Source organism: Grammomys surdaster, unplaced genomic scaffold (assembly GCF_004785775.1).
Source record: "Grammomys surdaster isolate TR1022 unplaced genomic scaffold, NIH_TR_1.0 181, whole genome shotgun sequence".
In the NCBI taxonomy this organism is placed as follows: Eukaryota; Metazoa; Chordata; class Mammalia; order Rodentia; family Muridae; genus Grammomys; species Grammomys surdaster.
Window position 1 is genome coordinate 1,705,576 of NW_021604626.1, and position 18,166 is coordinate 1,723,741.

The 18,166-nt window shown below is 42.3% G+C and overlaps 1 protein-coding gene across 13 annotated transcripts in view; it reads right to left on the reverse strand.

The window, feature by feature from the left end:
• The window catches only part of Pard3 (par-3 family cell polarity regulator), a 556,386-nt gene that overhangs the window by 448,109 nt on the left and 90,111 nt on the right, over positions 1-18,166 (reverse strand). For all 13 annotated transcript variants that reach the window (XM_028767780.1, XM_028767787.1, XM_028767783.1 and 10 more), the window contains exon 2: positions 7,706-7,807. In XM_028767780.1, the coding sequence (XP_028623613.1) occupies positions 7,706-7,807 (102 nt within the window). The remainder of the gene's footprint in view (positions 1-7,705; positions 7,808-18,166) is intronic.

Here is an 18,166-nt window from a genome sequence, read left to right on the forward strand (position 1 = left end):
TTACATCAATTCTTAGGCTTAATTACTACCCCCACTTACAGATAGGAAAACTGAGGCTCACACTGCAAAGCCATGGGGGGAGGGGAATAAAGGACTGTGTACTTTAAAGGCAGACCATGTGGCTGGAGGCACCACAATACAAGGTGCCCCTAGTACATGAAGGAACACAACAGAAGCAAAGCAGTAAGCTTGCAGTGACTAAGAGTGGCTGTCTCAATTCCTCTTGACTAACTCAGTAGCACTTGACAGCACTTCCACAGTTATCTCTGAGAAAGCTTTTTAATCTTCCTTTCTCCCATACTAAGTCATACAAAAACTGAAATCACAAAAGATGTTGCTACCCTTAGCTATATTTAGATATGCCTAATGCTTTCTTCCTACTGGTATTAAGCAAAAGTAGAATTACCAAGGAAAAATATATTAAGGTTGGTAGCTCAAAGACAACCCCCCCTACTCAAGCTACCGTACATCTAGCTCTCAGAAAAAAATTGTGCTAAACAGACTAACTTTTTCTAGTAACTATGATTATTTCTGCTAAAATTAAACCTTACTGAGGCTAGAGAAATGGCTTGCTCTTAAAGAGAACCTGGATTTGGTTACCAGCACCCATAGGGAGACTCACAGCCTTTTTTACAAGCTCCACGATATCTGATGCTCTCTTCTGGCTTCTCCGGGCACCAGAAACACGTGTGGTGAACACACATACATGCAGGCGAAACACTTGCTTGCATAAAATAAATTGAAATAAATTAATTTTAAAAATAAAATAAATTTTTAAGGCATCAGAAAAATATTAGACTCTTGTCTTATAGTGATTTTAATGAGTTTACCTCTGTGTCATGAATGGACCTATGCTTGGGTTCCCATTATCTAACACCTCACCAGGTCAGAGGCTCTCCAAGTCAGCAGAGTTAATCTGTGTTACTTCCTGCCTGGCACTGGCATCTGGCTGCTTGGAGGCTCGCCAGCCTTGATGACATCCCTGCCTGCCATCTTTATTCTCCAGCCTCTATCAGCCTCTTGCCTCCTGGGATGTGCCAATCAACTCAGACTTTGTCACTCATTTTTGACACCCACAAAAGGGTCTGTTTCTCAAGTGCAAATATGATCACCTCAAAACCCCTCCATTCTCAGTTATAACTCTAAAGCCAACCAAATCAAGGCTACACCGGATAGCATAGCTCATCAACCAATTTCCAAACTTGTGCCAGCTCACAGACCCAGAACTCCTTTAATGAAGGAAAGGCAAATCCCCTTAAGAAAGGACCTTGTTAACAATACCAAAGAGTTTTGACATTAGTCTACCGCCCTTCCTTCTTTGGAGGGATGTATGGCCTTTCATTAGGATAATTGTACCTTGTGGGAAAAGAAATAATCAGACTCCCTGGACCTATGAACACTAGTTTAAACTGGCACTGATTCTAGGAGACACCGAAAGGCCTACTGAAAGTAGAGGCTTGTGGAGATCTGGTGACCAATGGAGCTTTGACTGAGGTCTAAGTCACAATAGGTCCAGTGGGTCCCAAACTCACCCTGTGGTTATTTCCCCAGTTCTAGAGTATAAAGTTGGAATAGTTACACTTAGAAGTTGACAGAATTCCCACACTGGTTGCCTGACCTGTGGAAAGCTCAAATGGAAGCCACTGGAGTTGTCTCTACCAGAGAAAATAGTGAGGCAAAACAATATCACAGCCCTGGAAGAACTGCAGAAATTAATGACAACATCAAGAACTTGAATGATACAGGAGTAGAGGACCCCATCATGTCTTCCTTAAACTCTATCTGGCTGTGCAGAAGACAGATGGATATAGAGAGAATATTTTATGTGCTGTATGGATGCATCACCTGTCAATTAAAAAGCCTATGGCCTATTAGGCATAATATTTATAATAATATTATAAATAATATTATTTATAATGGTATTATAATATCATTTATAATGGTATAATTTATATTTATAATACCATTATAAATAATATTATTTATAATAGTTATTACATAATTTAATTTATTATATTATATAATAATTATTATATATTATTTATTATATAATAATTATTATTTTATATTATTGATTATTATATTATTTATGATATTTCCTGCTTAGGGAGGAAATAGAGGTGGGACATTTGGAGAGAGAAAGAATTCTGGGAGAGAGAAGGCAGGAGACTCACTGAAAAGATGTGAGAAGAGCAAACACCTGGTACATGAGCACAGGTAACCAGCCACATAGCAGAATGCAGGCTAGAATGAATGGGATATTTTAAGTTATGATCTTGTCAGAGAAGAGCCTAGCTATAAGGTCAAGGTATTTGTAAATATATTTTGAGTCTGAGTCTTATTCCTGGGAGCATGGGGCCAGGAGCAAGAAGTGGGGCTTAACTTCTACAAATGGAAGGTCGGGAATGACAACTGAATGCCAAAAACTTAACCAAGTAGTGACTCCAACGGCAGCAGCTAAGCCAAGCATGGTGAACTTACCTAAGCAGATCTCCTGGAACTCAGTACACAGCTATTGATCTAGCAAATGCTTTTTTCTTGGTATCTGTCAACAGGAACCACCAGAAGCAATTTGCCTTGCCAGCAGGATACCTTTAACAATTTTACCTTGAGGGTATATTAACTCTCCTGTCCTGAGTCTTAACTTAGTTTGAAGGGCTTTGTCTTTGTTGTTGTTGAATTTTATTTTTTATTTTATGTGTATGTTTTCCTGAATGTATGTGTGTGCACAAGGAGGCCAGAAGAGGGCACTGGATTCCCCCCCTCCCCACCCAGAACTAGAGTTACAGATGGTTTGAGTTGCTATGTGGGTGCTGAGCATTGACTCCAGATCCTCTAGAAAGGAAGCCATTGTTCTTAACCACTGAGCCATCTGTCCAGCTCCAGTTTGAAGGGATCTTGATCTTCTGTCTCTTCCACAAAGTATCATACTGGTCCACTATATTAATGACATTATGTTGAGTAGATCCAGTGAACAGAAGGCAGCAACCACTTTGGACTTGTTGGTAAGTGTAATTGTGTATCAGAAGAGAAGAAATAAGTCTAACAAAAATTCAAGGGCTTTCTACCTTAGTGAAAATTCTAGGAGTCCACACATGTAGGGCATGCAGAGATATACCTAATGTGGAGAATAAGTACCTGGACCCTCCCACCATCAAGAAAATAGAGCTAGTTTAGTGAGCCTGTTTGGATTCTGAAAGTAGGAAATTCCTGATCTGGGTGTATTCCTTCAGCCCATATACCAAGTGACTCAGAAACCTGTTGGCTTTGAGTAAGGCCCAGAGTACCAACAAGTCCAGGCTGCTGTACAGGCCGCACCACCATTTGGACCATATGATCCAGTAGATCCAATGGTACTTGAGGTGGCAATGGCAGATAGGGATGCTGTTTGAAATCTTGCAATGGCAAGACCCTCTGGGTGAATCACAAGAGAAACCCTTGGGATTTTATCACAAGGTCCTACCACAATCTGCAGTCAAGTATTCTCCCTTTGAGAGGCAACTCTTGACCTGCTATTCCTCCTCAGTGGAAACAGAATGTTTGACAATGAGCCACCAAGTGACTACGCAACCTGAACTGCCATCATGAGTTAGGTGTGATTTGATCCACCAAGTCATCAAGATAAATCTACAAAGCAGCCAATTCATCAAAAGTATTGGTATGTGAGTGTGACCATACCCCAGAAAAGGTCCTGAGGGTACAAAGAAAGAAAAGTTGTCCATATGCCTGTGGTTCCTATTCCTGCTACAGTGTTCCAAGCATGTACCTATACCCTTATGGAGTGTGGTATGCCCAATGATTGGTTGGCTGAAGAAGAGAAAAATAGGATCTGGCTTACCAACAGCTCTGAATACTATTCAGACACAATGAAGATGTAGACAATGAAGCTGCAGAGAACTATAGCTCCTTTCTGGGACAATCCTGAAGCGCTTTCATGAAGAGACTCTTCACAGTGAGCAGAATGACAGGGAGTGGATACGGCCATACATTTTGCAATATACATAATTAAATGCTGATTCATGAGCTATAGTCACTTGCCTAGCAGATGGTCAGTAACATGAGAAGAACCTGGCGGGTGAGAAGGACATTTGGGGGAAAGGATATGGACAGAACTGTCCAAATAGACAAAAGGTGTAAAGATGCATCTCCCGTGTGAATGAGTGCCCCATGTGAATGAGTGTTCGTCAAAAGGTGACTTCAATAGAGAAGGAATTCAATAACAAACAAAGAGGATCAACTATTCTGTAGGCACTCAACCTGTTTCCACAATCATTCCTGCCATTGCCCAATGGAACCAAGAACAAAGCAGCCATGATGGCAGAGACAGAGACAATGCATGAGCTCAAAGCATAGACTTCCACTCAACGAGGCTGACCTGGCTAGAACTTCTGCTGAGTGCCAGATCTGTCAGCAACAGAGACCAAAACAGAGCTCCCAATATGCCACCATTCATGAAGGGTGATGAACTAGCAACTTGGTGTAAGGTTGACTACACTGAGACCACTTCCATCACTGAAGGGATAGATATGTGTTCTGGTTATGGATTTGCCTTTCCCACACATAGTGCTTCTGCTAAAACTATCATGTGTGGCGTTACATAATGCATTGCCTACTGTCATAGTATTCCATACAGTAGTGTTTCTGGATAAGAAACTCATAGCTAAAGAGTGTGGCAGTGTCCCATGGTAATGAAATTCATTGGTCTTGCTATGATCTTCACTATCCTGAAGCAGATGGCTCGACAGAAGGTGGAGTGGATGTTAAAAGTGACAGTTATAACACTAATTAGATGTCAACAGCCTGGAGGGATGGAACAGGGTTTTCCAAAAGATACTATATGATTAGAATCAGTGGCCAATATATGGTACTGTTTCTCCTACAGACTGTACTCACTACTCCAGGAGTCAGAAACAGGAATGGTCCACTTGCTATCACCCATACTGACCCACTTTAAAAACTGTTTCCTGTTCCAGTGACTTTTTAATGCTTTGATGGTCTAAAATTTTCATTTTTAGTATGTGTGTTGGGGTTGGGGGGGTATCTTTCTTCCAGGAGACACAATACACATTCCATTGAACTAGAAGCTCAGACTTCCTCCTTGCCACGTTGGGCTTCTGATTCCCTTAAATCAAGAGGTTAAGAAAGAAAGAACAGTATAAGGAGGAATGGTAAGTCCAGACTACTGGGAAGGGGGGGGGGAGGGGAGAAATTGGATTGTTTCTCTACAATAGAGAAAAAAAAAATGGCTGAGTACAGGAGATCTTTTAGGGCATCTCTTGGTGCTACCATGTCCTGTGAATAAAGTCAATAGGAAACTACAACAATCTAATTTAGGCAGGTTGACAAAGGGCACAGACCATTCAGAAATGAAAATATGAAGTCAACTTCCCAAGAAAAAAACTAAGGCCTGCTGAGGTGCAGACTGAGAGTGGGGGAAATCCAAGATGGATAGTAGAGGAAAATAGTCAGAAATACCAGCTAGTCCACATGTCCGGTGGCAGAAATGAGAAGTGTAACCGTGTTTCTCGCCTACGCATTCTGTTTAAAAAAATTTAAAAAGTGTGTGTGCATATATACACATCAACTGGGTAGATTTTTATGTTTTCTGTTCTCTTGCTTCCTTACCATGCAATGTAGCATCAACTGAAATAATATAGCAGTTAAGTGTTGTGAATCTGTATTACCATATTTAAGTTATGAGACACTAAAGACTCAGCATTCTTCAGGGACTCGGCCAACTACATAGAATATAGAATATATAGAATATATTTTAAGTATATCTGTATGCATCAATCAAACAAAGAGTAGACTTTTGATGGCTCGTCTAGATTTCCAACCTGACTGGATCCACTAAAATGAAAGCCACTGGACACCTGCTTACTTGAAACAGGAAGACTCAGTCCAAATGTGGGCAGCACCTTCTAGTGACAGGTTTAAAGGACACGGAAGAAGGAAGCTTTGCTCTGGATGTCCTCACCTCACTCTTGCTGGCAAATTCACCTGTCCTTTTGCTACAGCACTAATGTCAACCTCTTCAGGTTTCCAATGCAGACTTAAGGCAAGCAACTCTCCAGGAATCCTCCAGACCTTCAGTGCCAAACTGGAGGTGCTGAGGCATACTGTGACCTGAGCAACTACTGCATTCTCAGCCTCTCCAGCATCAGAAAGACACTATTAGGCTACATGAACTGTATTGTGTAAGGCATGCTAATAAATCCCCCTTCACACACACACACACACACACACACACACACACACACACACACGTTCATTTAGAGAACCCTGACAAATACAGACTGTGGTACCAGAAGTGGTTCTAGAGAAACAGAATTGTGAGGTTGAATTTCTCTAGTGGGCTTGATGGTATCTGAAGCTGGCTCTCCAACCCTATAAAACCTACCAACTGACCACAGCTTCACTATTCTCGGGAAATCACTTGAGAGTGACCAATGCTACATGAGAACCCCAGATGAGAGAAATGGCTCCCGAGGAAACCAACATCAAATCACAAACAGGCCTAAAAGATGCTCCTGGCTACAAAAGACAAACCCTATAGTGACAGGTGCTGGCAAGTCAGTCCCCTTGATTTCCTCAACATTTGTACCTGAAATTCTTGCTTTTCTTCAGAGTTCAAGAAAATAGGCATGGTTTCTGTCCAATTCAGAGTAGGCATGATATCAACTATCGCAAACACGGGTTTGAGCAAGAGTCAGCATCTGTGCTCACCAACCCAGCCCAGCAACAGCACGGAGGAGAGCAAGGCAGAGCATCACTCACGCTGAGTGTCCTAACAACCTCATCGTCCTCTAGCCTCCTAGAGTGGCCTGGCTGGTTTAATGCCCTGTGTGAACCCTGAAGTGTGATGAGGACATAGGGCTATCTTCAGCTGCCTCCACACAGCTGTGGTAACACAACTGAGTCTGAGGCTTTATGCCCTTGTGCAATTCCAGTTCAAGCCAAACACAGCAAGAGGTGTGGGCATGAGACTTTATGCTCAGCTACTCTCATTGCCTCACTGCAATAAACAATCTGGTGGCGTCTATACGCAGGGGCCAAGCACCCAGCCACACGTCTTTATCATGCTAGGTGACACTCTCCTCCCATTCCTTCCAAGCAGGCGGGGGAGCATGCATAAACTGGCTTGGGCCGCTATGGTTGTGACATGAATGTACTGGGCTGCCTTTAAGGTGATAGTGAGAAGCCACAGACCAAAGGTAGCAGGAGAGGCAGCTTCGCAAGAAGGACGCACACACATTGCAAACATAAATGCCTAGAGCATGCACACTCATCTTGGAGCAAGTCAGTGGCTCAGCACGGCCCAGTCATTACACTGAACCATCTCCGAGCCAGCACTGGGACCATAAGTAGAAGATCCCACGTATCCACAAGATCAGAAACAAGAACTTCATAACGATGGACTTGTGCTGTCGAGGTAAAGGTTTGTTTGACAAAAACAAGGGGGAAATGGCAAAGAATACATGGTGGCGCTTACAATGTAAATGTTTCCGTTTAAAAATTCTAAAGCTGAAGTATGAAATCTCAGTATCAGGGAAAACATCACAGCCATCAGGTCAGTGAGGAGAGAGTGGTGGCCCCGGGTGAGTTTTCATCTCTGTTTCTAGCACAGAAGGGAAGAGCTCCCTGCCACTCTCCCCTCATCCTGGAAAACTGCCATTGGAGTAGATTGCCCTAGCCATGAACTCACTCTGTCTTTGTCATCAGCCACGTCACAGAGGATGTCATCCAGGTCTAGAATCCCTCCGTCTCCGTGTTCCAAGCGATGCACCTGTATCCAGTAGTTTGGATCCTGAGCAAAAGAACACAAACATCAGATACATCAGCATCGCTGAAAGAAAATTCAACGATTTAAACTCAGTAACTTCCTGACCGTGAACGGGAACGTCGACGATAACATTACAACCAATTAAAACTCCAGACAGGGCTCATGGTAGAGTCAGTCTTCCTCTTCCTCTATGAATAGGTCATTCATATACACTTCCCCTTGTCTCCATACTATCCATTATTGTAATAGGAAAACTCCTGGCATCAGAGACACTGATTTCTCTCAAGCAGATCAGACTTTTCATTGTCTGATACACAATCTATCCAAGAACCCCAGCAGAGCAATCTATAGAAACACCTTATTAAGCACCACACATTCTGCATCTGAAATCTCACATTTGCTAATCTGCAGATAGCATGCTGCACACACATCCTGGAGAGTTACGTGCTCCTCTCACACAGACCTGGACAGGCGGAACTGTACAAATTGGCACATGGACCAAGAAGGCTGTGGTGTGAGCTCTGTGTTCAAAAAGGTCAAACCTGGCCCATGTGCATATGTGTGTAAGACACTACTTAAATCAATCTATCAAAATGTGCAGTGCAGGGTCTTTCTCTCCAAAGTGGAATTGGGGGAGAAAAGAGAAAAAGGATAGCGCTTAAAACATTTAAATATTTCTTATTGGTGTATTTAAACACACTCAGACACCTTGTTTTCAAGTAATTTGAGAAGGGCACAGTTGCCCTTGAACTCAGTAAAACTCTGATGTGTGTGCTCATATGGAAATACAAAAAAAGTACTCGTATGAAACCATTTCCCAAAAACACAGAATTGCTACACAAAAGTCGTATTAACACTGATTTCCAAAAACACAGAATTGCTACCCAAATGCTATATTAATGCTCTGTTATTTCCTAAGAAGGGATGTTTGATACCATCTTTTCTTAAAGTCAAAGGATAAGTGTGTTAGCAAAAGCACAGATTTCACCAGATCTATGAGCCAAGATGTTGCAAGGTAGTGGCTGTTAGCCCTTCTAGGCTCTGCCCCACAGTTTACCTGGCAACAGCCAGATAGTCCTGACTCAGTATAAAAGAGGCTGTTTGCCCTCCTCCTCACTCTCTTACACTCTTTCCCACTTTACTCTCTTCCCTCTCCCCCCCGGCTCGCCCCACTCGCGGGCGGGGGGCTCTCCACATGTTCATGGCTGGCCTCTACTCCCCCCACCCCCGTTCTCTCTGCCTTTCTCTGTCTCTACCCCCTCAACCCCCCTCCCCACACTCTAAATAAGCTATTCCATACTATATCCAATGAATGGCTGGTACCTCAGGGGGAAGGGATGCCTCAGCATGGGCCCACAGAGGCATCCCCTTCCCTGCACCATACCTTGCCTCCACCAAACATATTCCTCATTCTCTCTTTCTTTTTATAAAACACAACAGTGGCAGAGGCCAGCATTCTCTGGATGCTGCCCAAACTCATCTCTAACACAGGCATGCCTCAGATCCACTAATGCATGACATGTGTTACAGAAATGGAGACTCGCTATCCTTGGCGCTGTTTAGCCAGAGAGACAAGCAGCTCAGACCTTACTAGTCAATAACATAAGCAGGGTCATGAAAATCACCTCAGCTACTGAGACCTCTGTAAAGGGAACTGTTCATCTAGAGTGAAAACACACACATCAGACACAGAGATACAAACTATACATACAAACATACCATATACACCAGATACATACAAGCATATACACAGAAATGTACACACAGAGCATACACAAACAATATGCACACACACACACAATGATAATTTACTTAGGGTTTCTATTAATAAACAATCAACTACCAAGACAAATAGCAACCTGAAAAGAAAGGGTTTATTTCATTTATATGTTCTGGGTCACAGTACATAGAAGAAAGCCAAAGCAGGAACCTAGAGGCCAGAACTAAATCAAAAGACATAGAGAAGGAGTGCTATTTATTGGCTACTGGCTTGCTTTTCATGGCTTGCTCAGCCTACTTTCTTATACCACTTAGGACCAGTCCAGAGATGGACTGCCCCCAGTGAGCTAGGCCTACTCATATTAATCTCTAGTCAAAAAAAAATGCTTTTTAGACTTTGCCTACAGACAAATCATATGAAGGCATCTTCTCAACTGAGAGTCCCTCTTCCCAAATTACTACAGCTTATGTCAAGTTGACATAAAACTAACCAACACATATACCAAAATAAATATACACACACCATAGCACACATACATACATATAGACATACAACAGACATATACACTATACTACATATACATACACACATATATACTTACATACAGAGAGACACACAGACAGATACACAGAGATTCAAGCAAACACATATCTACAAGCACACTCTTCAACTATGTGGCTTAACTGATCCACATGAACCCCTAATTTCAGTGTCACCTGCATGTTACTTTTAAAACTGCCACTTTGAGTATTTCAGAATTTGTTGTTTCTACCTTTGTTTGGCAGCCAAACTCCTGAACCAAACCACCTTCCAAGATCCTAGTCTTTAAATCAAAGGTAGTATTAACTAACTGTGTTAAGGAAATTTAGTATCTAATGTCCTGTGGTGAATAAAGAAAAGGAGACCGTCAGCCATCACCTCCTGGCCAGTTAGGACAAGTGCATTCTGCCCTCCACGGCTTGCCCACACCCTGAAAGCACCAGCATGAACAAACCAGCTTAAATGGCAACTTCCACTTTTACATCATTTCTACACGCACAAGCAGATGGCCCTCCAAAACAGCTTCCTGAACTTAACTCTTCATACCCCATCTCTTCCTGGATCAGCACCAAAATTATCCATCCGAAATTTAAGAACATCTTAAAAATACCTTTAAGAAATCATATAGTTGTCAAAATAGTATACATAGTTGTGGGGTAAAAGCAACAGTGCAGTAAGTACATATGTAATATGTTTAAAAAGCCAAACAAGAACAAACAACAACATAGCATACCATGTGTGGCGCTGCATGCTTATAATCCCAGCACTGACCACAAGGAGACCAAAGGATCCTCCGGGTTCCAAAGGCAGCCAGCTAGTCTATCCTACATAGTGAACTACAAGCCAATGAAAGACCCAATCTCAAATCGTCTGGATAGCATTCCCAAGGATAACCTCTGGGGTTGTCCTCCAGCCTCCAAATACATGCATGATTCATGCACAGGCACAGAAACACACACACACACACCTATGTGCACACACAAAACATTGTTTTTTTTTTTAATTAATCAACAAGATTGTTGCCTCGGGCTCATCGCCTACAGTCCCACTGCAGCCAGATTTCCTCTCACGACTGCTCCTCAGTCACCAGCAGCTTCTGCATAGCTACATGCAATGGGTCCTTTTTTTCAATCCTTCTTGATCTGCCGGCAAAATCTCACACTGCTAATCACTGCCTTTCTCTGAAACATCCATAATTTTTTTTTTTATCTTCTCATGAGCTGACCAAGGCTTTCTGAACATGAGACTTGTTGACTCCACATCGAGTGGAGACCTGATTCAACAGTCAGATACTTATTCTATGTATCAGGCTTTTATGTGCTCAATGAAGGGACTTTCAGAGGAGAGAGAATGAGTTCATGAATGACTCTCACCTCGTTAAAAAAAAAAAAAAAAAAAAAAAAAAAAAAAAAAAAAACCTAGAGGTGAGAAGGGCATCTGGAATGACCTCCCTGCACAGCATCAAGACCAGGATGGACACTGGTAGTGGGTTTTTTTTAATCAGGATACCACTCTATGTATGCCTGGCTCATCTGAAACTAACTATGTAGACAAGGCTGGGTTTGAACTAACTATGTAGACAAGACTGTGTTTGAACTGTGTAGACGAGGCTGGATTTGAACTAACTATGTAGACAAGGCTGGAGTTAAACTTGCAGTCCTCCTACATAAATATCCTGAATCGTGGAAATTCAATCTATCTCCTACTCCTAACACTTATTAACCTTCCATTTTACTTTCTGCCCTACCCCGCTTTCTCCTGTTTTGAATATTCTAACTTTTCATTTACTTACCATTCTCTACCTTCTTTCTTCCTAAGTTTCTTCCTTTTGTTAAAAAGTCATTTTTTTTAAACTCTGATAAATATTCTCCCTGCCCCCACCATTCCTACAGTTGTGACAATTGTGGATGTTAAAGTTGATACCCTGAATCTGACTCATCGCTCACAGCTGCTATTACTGTGACTTGTTCCCCTTCTCTGCACCACTGGGTGTAAGATATTCTATATTGCCACTGAGGTATGCTCCCAGGCCAACAAAGCCTCTGCTCTACATACATCCTTGCTCAAACTTCAAATAACACTTTAACTGAAAGAATGGGGTAGTAAAATATCAAATGGGAGTTAAAGATCAAGCAGGCATGACCAGGACCTGAAAAACCCACTCCTGGGCATCCACCCCTACTGCAGAGAAAGACCAGCAATGAAGGCCACAGCCACAACAGACTGTGGCACAGAAATCCTTACAGACCACACATTAGACTTGAAGAGTAACTAACAAGGGTACAGCCCATATGCTCCACTGTCCATGACACACTTGCCCAGTCTACTATAAACGCCACCTGTTCCCATAAGACCTGCAGAGAAAGCAGGAGCCTCAGGTCACAACATAACATGCAATGTGTCAAAATATAGGAATCCCCACCAAAATATTGGGTAGCTATATGACAAAATACAGTTGGGATACATCCAGCATCTCACAACAACCCACTGCTAATAGACTGGGTATAGCCTGAGGCTCAGTTGGTAGACTACCTGCTAACAAATATGAGGCCCAAGGTTCCATCCCCAGCAGCACATAAAAACTGGCAATGGTGGTACATTCCTGTAATCCCAGCACTCCTGAGGTGTGGGTAGAACGACTAGAAAAAGGAGAGCCTGTGTGTGATCGCATGCTAGACTTTCTTGTAAGTCTAGAGCTGTGTGTGTGTGTGTGTGTGTGTGTGTGTGTATGTGTGTGTGTGTGTGTACTCGTATGCATGCACATGAGCACATGTGTGATATGTGGCTGTTAAAGGGTAACTTATAGGGTATTCTGTCCCCTTCCGCCATGTGGGTTCCAGCAACTGAACTTAAAATACTCAGGCTTGGTGGCAGGTGTTTCAATCCAATGAAACACATCACCAGCCCAAAATGTGCCAACTTTTAAAAATTAAAAAGAAAAAACAAAAAGCATCAGCAAGAAGTAAATAAGCCTATTCCAGTGGCTTCAAGATTCCGAAAGAGACACTCTGTATCATAGAAGCCCATGCTTTGTCTATCTGCAAAATCGAAAGGTAGAAAATAATTATTTATTGATGTTTCTTAGAAACGGAGCCTTCACTGTCCCTTTCTTCGGAAAGTCCTGGAAGATGTGTTCCGACAAAACAAGAACTAGGCTGTGAACAAGTGTCATGGCTTATGAAGCAGACAGCTAGCACAAAGGAAAAGAATTCCCTGCACCAAAGAGATCACTGGGAAGCTAACCCCAAATGGTGACAAGACCCCAGAAAGCTGTTGGGGAACAGATTTAGAGCATGACCCACCTAGAATGAAGCTGCCAAGATTTTGAAGTGAAATGCCTCAGGATGGTATGGAAATCCAAATTCACTGAGACACCGCCTTCTAGCAGCAGCAGCAGCAGCAGCAGAAGCAGCAGTGGAGCAGAGTTGGGAGTCAGAGCACAGAAGGCCTCAGGGACAGCACAAACATGCAGAGAGGGCCATGCAGCTTAGCTAAAAGCAGCATTCCACCATGAAGAATACTGGGCTTTTAACCTAACCAAAACGGTAACTACATTTGGTGGAAGTCACTCTTATTAATAAGTATATGAGAGGGACACATAAAACATGACAGGGAACCAAGACTAGTTTTCTGGGATGGAGAGAAAGGAAGTATACACTGAGCAATAGGCAAGATCAGTCAATCAAATAGTGAGAAACTACATTTAAAAAAGAAAAGTCATCAAGAAACAATAAAAGCAATTTATATAGAAATATGGTGGTGGATTCCAAAAGAACGGTCTGTTAGAGAAGGCAGCTTGTACTCCGTACCATTCCTCAATGGATGGATGGATGGATGGATGGATGGTAAAGATAGATAGATGGATGATGGTATAGATAGATAGATAGATAGATAGATAGATAGATAGATAGATAGATAGATAGATGGGTGATGGTGATGATTGATAGATGATAGATAGATAGATAGATAGGAGATAGATAGATGGTAAAGATAGATAGATAGATGATAGATAGATGATAGATAGATAGATAGATAGATAGATAGATATAGATAGATAGATAGATGATAGATAGCAGAAAACTGTTTGAGAATTTTCCTTAAATAAGACAACCACTTAACACTAAGCATCCATAGATTCGATCGGCAACAAGGTAAATACATCCCTAAAACAAAAGAAGCCACTGCTGCTAATAACTACACAAAGAGAAAACATTTCATTTTTGAAAGCTGCTATACAAGTCGAAGGAAGTGTTCTTCATCCTAGGTAGTACTGTAACCGCCTCTCCAATGTTTGCAAGCCAAATAGACATTTTAAACATGTGATCTAAACTGTAGTGGCTGTTTAATGAAACAGTGGTATTCCAAGGCAGCAGCCATGACCTACATGGCTTTGCCTTAATCACCTTTCCACTTCAGACATACACGCCTTTACTTTAAACTTATAGAACTAGCTGTCAGTTTGCTGTGGGAACTCGGTTGAAGGGTAAACACATTTCTGTTGCCTTCTCAACAGGAGTGGAGGTCATGGATGGTCAGAGGTCACGGCTGACATCCAACAATGAAAAAACCTGCATTCCTCTTTGGGAGTGACTAATGTTCTTCTCAAACCCCAAGCCACGCCCATACTGATGCCTCAACACTGCCCAGCAACCCACAAATCTGTTGTCCCACAGAAGAGTGGATGCCATTACTCATCAACCAATCAAAAAGGAAAGAGGAAACAGGGAAAGGTAAAGTTCAAGATCACAAATAACTCTTCATGTCTTGTTCCTTTAGAACCAGGCAGTGTCTCTAAGGGCACCTGGGCTGTCCTTGTCCTCTCTTGTCATTTCCATTAGGATGGGTGTGGAAATCTTTGGTTTCTCCATCATTCCACACCAAGAAGGGAGACCTTGACACAGCTCTCTTCTCTATTCTACTGACAGCAGCAGGAACCTTCCGGAGTCAACCCAATCAGTTCATAACCTTCCCGACAGGCAGCCCAAGGGATAGAGAACCCAGTAAGCAACCAGACAAAGACAAAATGTAAGAGGCTTTATAGAAACACAACTAAAGTGATCTTAAAAAAAAAAAAGGCTGAGGACTAAGGGAGAGGTGATTCAGGTAAAAACACAAACTGTTCTTTCAGAGGACCTAACTTCAGTTCATAACACCCACAAGGAGGCTTACAACTGTCTGTTACCCGAGGTCCAGGGAATCTGATGCCCTCTTCTTGCCCTTAGGGATACTGGACATGACAAAAATTCACAATACACAGGCCAAACACCCATACTCATAAAATAAAAGTGAATAAAATCTAGAGACAGAAAGAGAGAGAGATAGAGACAGAGAAGAGAGACAGAGACAGACAGGCAGAGATAGAACCCACTTTGGCTAACCTAAGCACAACATAGGACGCTAAAGACAAAAATCTCATGAAAAAAGAACAGTTGAGGAAACTTGTCATATGAAACAATAAGTTGTGACCTGAGCAACATTAAGTAAAAGCACATTCGTGTTTGAAGGGAATGCCTACTCACGTGTACACGAGAAGTGTCAATTTCAAGAAGCGCCTAATGGCACTCCTTTTGTAACACGTGGCTTCACGCTTGTGACGTAGGAAGAAGGTGAATGCCATTCCCTGTCAACAGCTAAGAAGCTAGGCAATGGGTGAATTAGTGGCTCAAAAAAAATTTTTTTAAGGAAAATGTTGTCTATCATTCTAAAATAATAGGGGAAGTGTTCAAGATCAAAGGGAATAAAAACTATGATGATATTCTTGGCTGGATCCTTGTTATAGTTTTTAAAAATGAAAAGAAAGTCAGGCTAGGAATGTGGCCCAATGCTGGATCTAATACCTAGCTGCACCAGGCCCCAATTGCCATTCAAATTACCACAATTTTATTTTACAGATTGTGGTACCTGGGAATGAACCTGCACCCTTCCACATGCTATGTAAGCACTCTACTGCTGACTAAGACATGTCCCCAGCTTAACACTGAGGCACTGTCTCACTCAGTTTCCAAAGCTGGCCTTCAATTTGCTCTATATGCTCCAAGCAGGCCTTCCTTGAACAGATGCCTGGGATTACAGGCCTGCTCCATCATAGCTAATACATGCAAAAAAAAAAAAGTTTAAAGTCATCGTAAAAGACATTTGGGGAACTACTTGAAAACTGTTGAAAACTGTTACTGTAAATTATATACCAAATACTTGTTAGAAGTCGTTAATTTTCCCAACTGTAGTAATGGTCTTGTGAATACCAAAGGAAATGCTCTTCTTAGGGAATATATTATGAAATATTCATAAGTGTCAAGACATTGGCTATTATTTTGAATTAGCGTGCTCAAGCTGAAGGGCAGCTCAGTCAGTAAAGTGTTTGCGTTGCAAGCAAGAGAACCTGAGTCCAATCCCTAGAACAATGCAAACCTGCCAGGTGAAGTGGCTTGTGCTTTTAAATCCAGTGCCTGAGAAGCAGGAAGAGGAGGATCCCTGGTGCTCGCTGACCAGATGGCCAGACAGCCAAACCTAATTGGTGAACTCCAGGTCAATGAGAGCCTGATTCAACAGAAGTGGACAGTGTTCCTCAATATGCCACCCAAAGCTGTACTCCATCCTACACACACGTACTCACACACGTTCACATACATACATACTCATGCATGCACAAACACACATACTAACACACACATACATACTCACATACATTCACACACAAGCATACACACACACTCACATTACATACACACATACACACACATGCACACACAATCACATACTCTCACACACACATACATACAAATTCACACACTCATGCATATAAACATACATACACACACTCACACATCTATACACACACATACATACTCACACACTCACACATACACATGCACTCACATACAAACACACAGAGATGCACACATTCACACGTACATACACACATACTGACACATACATACACACACATGTACACGCACACATCCACTCACGCAGAGACTTACACACACACACGCATACGGATGCACACATGGATTCACCCCTAGCTACATGAACACCCATGCACATGTGCATATATGTATATATATATCCCTACATACTTGAAATTAGCCTGTTCTCAGTAGAGATGTAGATAAGCACTCAGAAGGAAACACCTACTGTATAACATGCATGCATCTAGGAAAATATAAATTGTCCCAAGTCTTTAAACCAAGAAAGTTAACACAGAGAATTGGTTATAAGACAAGGAACAGCTGAGGTTCCTGAGCAAAGAAGTCTAAGAAAGCCACGGTCCTCCATACTGACTGACTAAAAGAGGTGACAGCATAGCTGAGGGCACAGATGGCCACAGGCCGGTGGATGGTGGAGGTGCTGGATGTGGAGTCTTTGAGGAGAGACTTCTCTGCAGAGACTGAGACCAGGGCGGGGGCTGGGACGTGTCATCACATGACACATCCCCTCCATATTCCCACTGCTCAGCCTGGACAGCTGTCAACAGATATGGCTAATCTCCGACTATTCTTGGATTGTCCCATAACACACTGGAAACCAGAGTAACTTCACACAAATGTGGTGACCGAGTTCATGAGAACACAGGAAGCCAGCCTAATCAGTGTTCCAGGGTATAAAACTGTCTGGCATGTGAGAGGGGAGCCGGGGATGGAAATTTTCAATCAATGCTAAGGACGAAATAAAAGGCATTACAACATGCAAAGCAATTAATCTACCCACTGAGCTCAACCTCCAACCCACTATGCAACCAGGGGCGGGGAGGGATTTGGTATTGTGTAAATAAGTCTTTTTAAAGGCTTAAAATTGAAACTTTTCTACAGAAACAATAGCTAAGAATATGGGGAGATATATGTAGCTGAGACAGAAGTTATCTGAAATAACCTGAGCCCATCCAACTCATGGAACACTGAACAGCAAGTCAAGCTTTTCCCCAAGACTGGAGATGTGGCTCAGTTGGCAGATGGCTTGCCTTGCATGCATGAAGACTGCATTCCACTCATGGCACACATAAACCAGGTGTGATGGTGTGTGCCGATAACCCCAGCAATTGGAAAGGGAAGGCAGGAAGAGCAGATTCAAGGTCATCCTTGGCTGTTCCAGGCCAGCTTGGTCTACAGGAGATCCTTTCTTTAAAT